Source organism: Pseudonaja textilis, chromosome 13 (assembly GCF_049901715.1).
Source record: "Pseudonaja textilis isolate UNSWEBS1 chromosome 13, rPseTex1.2, whole genome shotgun sequence".
Lineage (NCBI taxonomy): Eukaryota > Metazoa > Chordata > Lepidosauria > Squamata > Elapidae > Pseudonaja > Pseudonaja textilis.
Genome location: NC_142002.1, coordinates 5,540,290 through 5,550,259, shown reverse-complemented (window position 1 = coordinate 5,550,259; position 9,970 = coordinate 5,540,290). Strand labels below are relative to the sequence as shown.

Below are 9,970 nucleotides of genomic sequence, written 5' to 3'. Positions count from 1 at the left end.
CTGAACATTCAAAAACCCACCACAAACACCATTAACTGGCGCTGATGGTTGATACGGGTTGCTGCCAGCGTCGTAGGTATCAACCAAGTATCTTCTTAAAATGTATGATGTTCCGAGTAGCGCAGTTCCACTGGTGTTATTACAGGGAGCTGCAATTTCTTGATGCATTTTATAAAATTCTTGGACCTAGTACCAAGTGCCCCAATGACAATGGATATCATGTTACATGTTTCGCCCATAATCGCATAGTTTTGATGGCCAGGTCGTGATATTTTGTGATTATTTTTTTTCAGTTCTTTTTCTTCGACTCTGGTGTCTCCTGGTACCGCAATATCAATAAATTGTACGTTTCGGTTTTCGACAACTGTGATATCTGGCGTGTTGTCTTCCAAATGATGATCCGTCTGTATTCAAAAGTTGTATTCAAAAGATTTTCAACCTCCCATTGATAACTTTTTCCACTTTATGTTCCCATGACATCATTGTCGTCATCATCATCATCATCAAACATTTTAAGCTGACACTTTAACATTTTAAAACAATAACATAAAACAAGTAAGGAATCAATTAAGGTAAGTACAGTAGTAATATTTCCTGGAAGGACCAATCAGAAGGGAGCTGGAAGGGACCCTGTAGGTCCGTGATGGCAATCGTACGGCACATGTGCCAGAAGTGGCATTCCGAGTCATCTCTCTAGGCACGCCGGCTCTTGCCCGTTGCTCTTCCAGGTTCGGGTGCATATGTGTGCGTGCGCCGGGGAGTTGCTCTTCTGGTTTCCGGCACTCCCTCGTGCGTGTGCTCCCGTTTCAGCACTCGGTGCCAAAAAAGTTTCTTCCTGTAAAAACTGTTCTAGGTCTTCTAGTCCAAACCCCAGTTCAAGTAGGAGACCCTATACGATTTCAGACCAATGGCTGCCCAGCGTCTTTAAAAACCTCCAGCGATGAAAGCACCAGACGTGGTTCTTACAACCTCCTTGTGATATTAATTATTCCACCACTGTAGGTGAAGTGGGATGCTTTTATTTATCTTATTTATTAAATTTATATGCCACCTATCTCACCAATAAGGAGACTTGGGATCCTGATCATTCAACAGCATTGCGATATTGTCCAGTTTCTTGGGCCGCGTTCATTCTTTGGTATTTAGAATCAGAGAGCTAGAAGGGGCCTCAGAGGTCTTCTAGTCCAACCCCCTTCTCAAGGCAGGAGACCTTACAGCATCTTGGTCAAATGGTTACCTATTTGTTTACAAGTCTATTCTCGATAACCTCCAGTGATGGTAGCGCACACAAGCTATTCCCTTGTTCTCACTGTCAGAAAATGTCTCCTTACTTCTAGACTGGACTTGTCTTTTAACAAGTTTCCACCCACAACTTCTTGTCCTGCCTTCTGGAGTTTTGGAGAATAAGTCAACCCTCTCTTCTTTGTGACAGCTGCTCAAGTGCTGGAAGGCATGTCGCGCTCCCCCCTTCCCCCGAATCCTTCTCTTCGATTGGCTAGACACCTAGTCCTATTGCAAGTCTGGCTTAAAGGATTCCCATGGAAGCGTTTCGTGCTATGATCGGATCCCTCTTATCTCTGATTAGCCTACGATTCCAGTTTGGGCCTTGCATTAGAAGCTGATGGAATTAGCTACGTTCTTTTAAACAAGACCATCTGGATTGAACAAAACCATTTAGTGCAAAAAGAATAAACCCTGTTAAAAATTCATCTCTAAATTGGCTCAATCTCTTACTTATTTTGAAGCCATTAATCCCCCACCAGGGGTCTATTTATAGCCTGTCCCAGCTTTAATTGCTGAGAATATAAATTCTATAAACACATACACAGAACTTGTTTATATCACCACAGGAAACGGGTTGCTAGCTGAAGGAACAAACTTGGCAAGAGCCTCTCAGCTCCATGGAACGGCAAGTGTTTTCCTCTGAAGCAATGAGACTTAAATACTTTGCATTGAACTGAAGTCCAAGTCTGCATTCAAATGGAGTAAAACCAGCTTAACGTTCGTTAAAGTTTAGCCGGTTTCTTCCTGGAACACTTTTATTTTTATTTAATTCACATTTTACATTTTCTGTGCTCCGGTTGAAATGCCTGAGCTCTGAAAGCAGGATGTTAATGTTGGTGTGATTCAGTGGTGAGAACCCAAGGCAGTTAATCCATCTCACTTTTCAGCAGATGCAAAGGTTATAGAGAAGGTCACAGGTTCAACCCCACAGGTAAATGTCGGGAAAGTTTCCTGCCCGTGACTGAAAAACAGCTGTTTCCTCTACTGAGACGGATGGATCTGTGGTCTGCAGAAGGCACTTTCTCTCCTACTTAAGGACTTTCATCTTTCCATTTGGAGAACATATCAAGAGAGGTTTAACCTATCTAGGAAGAAAGACTTCTCTGTAAAACCTATTTAACAAGGTAGAGGCCTCACTCGGTGTCCTTCAGGGGTAGAATGTATTTTGGGCAGGCAAAAGTCTCAAGATCAACCCCCTAGCATCGTTGACAGCATCTGAAAATGTTTCTTAAGTCCCCAGAAAGGTTCAGTAAGAGGTAGTTGCACTGCGAGTGTGATTTATCCTGAGGCATTTTCTATGCAACATCTCCACTGGGTTTTGCACCGCATGCTAAATGGAGACCAGTAGTTACCAGTTCAGAGTGTTCTCAGTACCCTATCGTAGTGTAGCATTGAACCTGGCTATTGCCTTATAAGCCCAAAAATGCATCAAATTCAGATAGGACATATAATTAATGAGGAAAAGAGAACTGCATCTCCAGACAAGTTAAAGTTGGCTAATTTTCACTTCATTTTTGTGGCTTAGTGAGAGGTGCAAATCCCAGCCTATTTGTTTAACTTATGACTCATTATTATGCATACCTGAAAAAGGGATGAATTTAACAAGCAAATTAAATACGTTTCCTGAACCCAGTTGGTGATAGCCAGCTTCTGTTTACCAGGTGATTGGACTAAACAAACCTGGCCAAAATTTCAGGAGACCTTATCCCAAATGTCCTAGATCTCTGATGGATTAGTGGCCTTTTCTGCTTATAGGTCAGTACCATCTACTACCTCTACCAAGGCCTGGTTGATCAGAATAATCTTGTTGCCACAAATGGGTAGATGGAAAGTTCATTGCTCACCATTCATAAAGCCTCAAAACCATCTACAGGACCTAGAAGATAAGACCACGGTTCATGGTGGATTGGCTGAAGCTTGCCCCAAGCACCTTTTTGAGACCTTCTTCACTTTGCATGAACCATCACGATCTCATAACTGTTAGATCACAGGAAGTCTGGAACAATTGAAAAGCGGATTATCCAGGAAAGTCCAGATGTGATGTCACATGGCCACCACCGAATAATCCAAGGAGTTGCCATGTTTACGTTGCAATACTGTGATCTGTTTTCGGAAACCTGAGAAGAAAAGTTTGCAAAGACCCACTTCTTGGGAAGCCAGCTTTCTCCTTTTTGAACTTCCATGTGCTGTCCTCTATGGTGTACAGTAAGGTCAACATCTTGTTGACCGTATAAATTGTGTCCCCCTTGACGACGGCGGTGAAGAGCGCTCCTTTGCTGTTCATGTACTGGCCAGGTAAAGAGGTCCATTGCATTGTCGTGAGATTGAAGCGGTCTACCATGCATCGCAGGAAGTCATCGAAAGGCCCATTGCGCATGATGTAGAGATTGTCTCTATGAGACACCATACAGTGGCCATAACTCTGAGGCCGAGTCAGGGTCGAGATGGGAAGCCATTCATCCTTCTGGGGCAGGTACTCATAGATGATTGTGGTGTCGAGAGGCTTCCACAAACAAACAAAGATCCGTCCCATGGCTTGGGCACACGGTACAGCCGCTGCTGGTTGAGGCAAATCCGACAGGAAGTCCCACTTGTTGGTAGACAGGTTGAATTTTTCTACTGATTTCAGCGGTGTCTTCTCAAATTCACCACCAATGGCATAAAGAGTATCTTCCAGGGCTGTCAAGGTGATATCGTACCGAAGTTGCTGAGGGCTGGAAAATTCACTCCAGATGTTGGTTACTGGATCGTAGCAAAAGCTTTGGTCCACAATCTGCTTGTTGTACCCATAGACCCCTCCCACAATGTAAATTTTGTTATCCAGGGTTGTCATGCCAGCTAGAAAGGTGCTGGCAGTGAGTGGCAAGTAAGAAAGAGTCCTCCAGGTGTTGGTCTCCTCGTCCAGGTAGCAAACGGAGCGTGAGACATCCTCCAAGAACTCAAAGGTGGGTGTGTGAGCCCCCACAGCCACAAAGCTACTCGGGAGAAGAGACTCTACGTAATCCAAAAGGTCTGGAGAAAGGCAGTCCAGGTATTCCTCCAGTTCGGAGTAACTATCTCTGATGTAGAGGGCAGCTCTGTGGAACAAATCCAGAAGACCAAACATTGCCGCAGCTTGGTACAGAATGATGCAGTTGTCAGAATTGATGGATGCAATCAGATACTTGGCCAGGGCTTTCACCTGCAAGAAGGAGGCGCATTCCACCACCTTGAGGTTTTCCTCACAGCTCAGCAGAGGACAGTCCCCTTCCAGGACTTTTAACAGGATGCAAAATCCAGTGGCACTCAGGCTCCTGATCCGGATCTCCTCCTGAGTACTCTCTTTCATGCCGGACTGGAAGAGAGCACGGAAATATTCACTGTGTTCCACCAGAAGAGCCTTGTCCACCGAGAAGAAGGTGTCTTCCACCTGGATCCGGACGTGATCCACGAGCGGTGACTGCATAGCCCCGTATCCTTAGCCAGGATCACTTTCTCCCTAGTCCATCCACCCCGGTGTGTTGCCGGGGACAAAGCAGCGCTCCCTGTTAACTTCTAACCTCCGGTGTTGGCTCGAACAGCTAAGGTATGCTTGCCCGCTCTATATATAAACGCTTCCTTCTAAAGATAACTGGTCTCCATGTGACCAGAGGAGCCAGCAACATGAGCAGGATCAGATCCTTCCAATGCAATTTGCAAGCTGATAGCAGAAGCATTTCTTCAGTTCCGTGCAAAGGAGAGCAGCTGGAACAAAACAAAACAATGCCCTCTTTGGACTACTAGACAGATCTTCAAAGGTGACTTTCAGTGCAAGGTGATTGCGGCCCTGAGTACAATGGCCCTCGTTGCCTCTAGAATGGGGTGCCCCATTTCCTCTGAGGTACAAGGACACTTGGCTTGTGCGTGCAATGCCAGAGGTCACACTCTGACAAGGCAGGCAGTGTTTGATGAGGACAGGACAAATACTACATCTGATTTCAGTTGGTTTATGTCCTAGCTAAGGTCAACTTACATTTCTTTTCCTATCCGGCCACATATTTAATTATCTCTTCTCTCTTTCAGATCAAAAGTTGCAAATTCGATTACAGTTTTTGAAGATCAGTGGGGGCTGCACCTCAGCCTTGAGGGGAAGGAATTCCCACATGACGCGAGACCTTCTCTTGTAGGGCTTTGCCGTTGGAAGGGAGGTTCTTCAAGAACTGTATAGGGCAGTGTTTCCCAACTTGGCAGCTAAGAAGGATGGACTTCAACTCCCAGAATTCCCCAGTCAGCCATTAAGAGGAGTCGAAGTCCATCCATCTTCAAGTTGCCACATTGGGCCAGAGGAATCTAGGATTGAATCAAGGGCTAAGTGAACCTGGATTCCCGCTAATAACAGAAGATTCAGGAATACCAAAGATTGCAAGGATTTTGCAATCGGTTTCATAGAGGCTTATTCTCCAGAGCTGATTTTTTTAAAAAATATTAGCTGTTAGCAGTTGAGCAAGACCAGGTTAGGGCTGAAAAATAGTCAAGACGACAGCCACAATAGCTCAGCCGAAGCTCTTCTTTTTTATGTATTTCATACACAACTTGGTTGCACCATCAGGGCTCATCCTGATCTTTCCCCCCTCCCAACATCCTGTAGAGGCCCTTGTAGAAGACAAGGGAATGACTTTGTCTTCTGCAGGGTCAGGAAGAAGAGCTGCTACCAAGGCAGTGGTCAGATAAACAATGCTGGAGTGATGCCTGGGCCAAGTAAATATAATTTGAGAAGACTCATCTCAGGCTGTTCACAGTTCACACAATGATAAAGGGAGGGAGGAGGGGAGAAGCAGATTTCAGAATTGCAATGTTCTGTTATTGTGAGGATGAGGACGATGGTATCCATTCAGTCATGTCCAGCTCTTGGCAATTGTGTGGGGCAGGTCACTCCACATCTTCCAATTTTGCACTCCTTCTTTGAGTCTGTAGAGGTTCTCAGTCATCCAGGTCATGGTTGTCCCAAAGGTGCTTTTTCAGGAGGCAACTGGACTTTGTTGATGTTTCTTTTGAAAATGGTTCACTTCTCACTCCAGAAGCGTCTTCAGCACTGAAGAAGCTTCTCAGATGAGAAATGAAACATCTTCAAAAAAAAAAACATCAACAAAGTCCAGTTGCCTCCTGAAAAAGCACCTTTGGGACATACTTCTTTGCTCTGGCAGGTGTCCCCTTTGATGGTCTCCAGCCACCGTGTTCTTTGGTGGCCTGGTGGTTTCCTTTTACCACTAATTCATCCCAACATAACTTCTCTGTTACGGTGGTTCTTGCATGATATTAGACCTGCACTGGTTTTTTAGTCTGTCTATCTTGCAGGGCTGGCATTTACTGAAACAAAGGTTTCCAAACTACAAAAGCAGTGATCTCTAGACCAAATGCCTCTACTGACCGAACCCTGGCTCTTTTTAACAGATTAACAGAATTGGAAAGGACCTTGTAGGTCATCTAGTCCAACCCCCTGCACCATTTCTGACAGATGGCAGTTCAGTTTCTTCTTGAAATCTTCCAGTGATGAAGCTCCCACAACTTCTGAAGGCAACTTCTGTTCCATTGGTTGATTGTTCTCACTATCAGAAAATTCCTCCTTATTTCTAGGTTGAATCTCTCCTTGATCAGTTTCCATCCATTATTCCTTGTCTGGCCTTAGGGTGCCTTGGAAAATAGCTTGACCCCCTTCCTCCTCTCTGTGGCAGCCCCTCAGATATTGGAAGGCTGCTCTCCTGTCTCCCCTGGTCCTTCTCTTCACTAGACTAGACAAGCCCAGTTCCTGCAACCGTTCTTCGTATGTTTTAGCCTCCAGTCCCGTCATCATCCTGATTGCTCTTCTCTGCACTCTTTCTAGAGTCTCAACATCTTTTTTATAGTGTGGTGACCAAAACTGGATGCAGTATTCTAGGCATGGTCTTACTAAGGCTTTATAGAGTGATATTAGTACCTCCCTTGATCTTGATTGTTAATGCAATTTAGGATTGCATTGATTTTTTGCAACTGCTGCTGCACACTGCTGGCTCCTATTTAGCTGGTTGTCCACTAAGATTCAAAGATCCCTCTCACAGTTCCTGCTATTAAGCCTGGTTTCACCTTGATCTTTAGGAAGTGCAAGCTAGCACAAAACCAACACCCAAAGGCTAGGGCTGACCTCGGTGAACCAGCTGTCTTTCAGCCTCTTCTGCCGTGATCCATTTTGCAAAGTGAAGAATCTTGGCTTAAGGAAGAAAGAAAACCAAGGGACCAGAACTGGAAAATTCCTGCCCATTCGCTCTCTCCAGATTATGCTGAGGGTGCAAATGAACCAACTGTGCTCCAGTTTGCCATCCCCCCACCCAGTACACTGTTTCCCCCCATCTTTTCCCAAATTCTCATTCCGTGGAAAAGATAAAGTGTTTTCTGCTTCATCTCTTTCATGCGAGAAAGTTTTATGGTTGCAACCTGATCACGGGCTCATGTCAATCTCCCGATGTTTGGCCTCCTGTTTAGAAGGAAGGACATTTGCCAGAACCCAGGTTTACGAAAAGCAAAATGCAGCACAGTGAAGATCTGTAATTTTCCCTCATCTCATTTTCCATTTGGATCTGAGTCCACGTAACTTGTTTCCTCTGAAACCCACTGAATTTCCTTGCTCCTTTATTACAGTTTGTGTGTGTGTGTGTGTGTGTGTGTGTGCGCGTGTGTGCACGCGCACATGCATGCAGTAGCTACGTCCAAATAGAATCTTCCTTCCTTCCTCCCTCCCTCCGTTCCTTTCTCTCTCCATTCCTTTCTCCCTTCGTTTCTCCCTCCCTCCCTTCCCTCCTTCCTTTCTCCCTCTTCCCCTTCCTTCTTCCCCCCTCATTCCTTTTTCCCTGTCCCCTTTCCTCCCTCCCTCCTTCCTTCCTTCCTTCCTTCCTTCCTTCTTTCCTTCCTCTCTCCCTCCCTTCCTGCCTACCTGCTACCTGCCCCTTCCCTTCCCTTCCCTTCCCTTCCCCTCCCCTTCCCTTCCCTTCCCTTCCTTCCTTCCTTCCTTCCTTCCTTCCTTCCTTCCTTCCTTCCTTCCTTCCTTCCTTCCTTCCTTCCTTCCTTCCTTCCTTCCTTCCTTCCTCCCTCCCTTCCTTCCTTCTTTTAACTTTTAAAAAGTCTACCCTACAAATTTGGCTGCAATATTTCTTGTTTGGCTCTTGTGCCTCCTGGAACGATCTTGAGCTGAATTTTTGAGGGCACTTTCATCTGTCGCATTGATGTATGTAGGGGATAAAAAAGCATAAACCAGAACCCAGTATTATCATGCACAGGAAAAACTTCCTGCTAGCCTGACTTGAACTTCTAACGTTTGATATTTGCCTGTGCGTTGGTATGTGTGCAGAAAGCTGCCGAGCTCCAAAGTAATGCAAGAGTCTTTAACATATTTTTTATTTAGAAGAAAGTTCGGAGTTTCACTCAGAGCCCTTTTCTGTAACATTTCTCCTCTCCCTACCCATTGTGAATATAACAAATGCCATTAAAGAACCAACATCATTACCGGAAAAGCATGCCATAAATCCTACAGTAATAAATAGGACTTATAGTTAGTAAACTTACTCAAAGTCTTGTCATAAGTCTACTATTCTTAGCCTGGGAATTCTAGGCAGTTAACACATCTCAAAAGTACTAGATTAGGTTATTAGGCTTTTAATCATTCTCAACAGAAAGATTTCTCTAATTGATCAACAGAACTGCTTGTCATTTTTAAACAACCCAGGGGGCAGAAGGGAAAAAATATACAAGCTGGTCTGAAGCACGCTGGATTGGATTTACCTTTGAACATCTGCACTTTCCATGGAAAAACTCCATGTCTTTGCCTTGGGTTCTACCAAGGGATTATCTCAAAGGATCATCTGGCTACGTTCATACAAACAGCCAAGCAAAGAACAAGGAAACGGCATAGTGGATCTCCCACGGGTGCATTTTTCAAGAGGCCACTGGACTTCCTTTGTTTTGTTTTTCCTTGAAGACATTTCGCTTTTCATCCAAGAATCTTCTTTAGTTCTGACTGAAATGAAGTCAGAATCGAAGAAACTTCTTGGATGAGAAGTGAAACCTCTTCAAGGGGAAAAAATCAAGCAAAGTCCAGTTGCCTCTTGAAAAAAGAACCCATGAGACAACCTTTGACTGGGAATCTCCACAGACACAGTGGATGGATTCATGCAATTTTTGAGCAATCATGTCATTTGCTAGGGAGTGAATTAACAGGTTAATTAATCCTTTGTAGTGGTTTCTCCACCATGATTTATGTTTCAGTGTCTAAGGTGAATCCAGTACATTATGGTTCATCCAATACAATACAATTAAATGAACAATAGACTGGTGTGTTGGCTGAATCCTACCTCTTATCCAGAATGGCGAGAAATGAATCTTGGTTCTATCAAAGATGGTAGTCAAATGTTTTAGACAAGACCTTCCATTGGTGCAGGATCTAGGTCATTTTAAGACCTTAAGGGCAGTGGTGGGATTTAAATGTTTTCACTACCGGTTCCGTGGGTGCGGCTTGGGTGGGCGTGGCAGGGGAAGGTTATTGCAAAATCCCCATTCCCTCCTCACCCCACTAACCTGCTTTCCAGTTCCGTTCTCCTGTGCAGAGCAACAAAAGACGACCCAGCCGATCAGCTGGGACTCAATGGGAGGCAGAGAAGAGATGGGAGCGGGGCCAGTCAGAGGTGGGATTTCCCAGTTCTCC

General features: G+C 44.8%; 1 protein-coding gene across 1 annotated transcript; it reads right to left on the bottom strand.

The window, feature by feature from the left end:
- Positions 1 to 1,971: 1,971 nt before the first annotated feature.
- Positions 1,972 to 4,899, bottom strand: KBTBD13 (kelch repeat and BTB domain containing 13). Its single transcript, XM_026709430.2, has one exon. It carries the CDS (start codon positions 4,727 to 4,729, stop codon positions 3,368 to 3,370), a length of 1,362 nt encoding a protein of 453 aa, XP_026565215.1. The 5' UTR covers positions 4,730 to 4,899; the 3' UTR covers positions 1,972 to 3,367.
- Positions 4,900 to 9,970: the final 5,071 nt, after the last annotated feature.

Bases quoted from the DNA above. Each gene is read 5' to 3' on its own strand.
- KBTBD13 (XM_026709430.2), bottom strand. From the start codon at position 4,729: ATGCAGTCACCGCTCGTGGATCACGTCCGGATCCAGGTGGAAGACACC.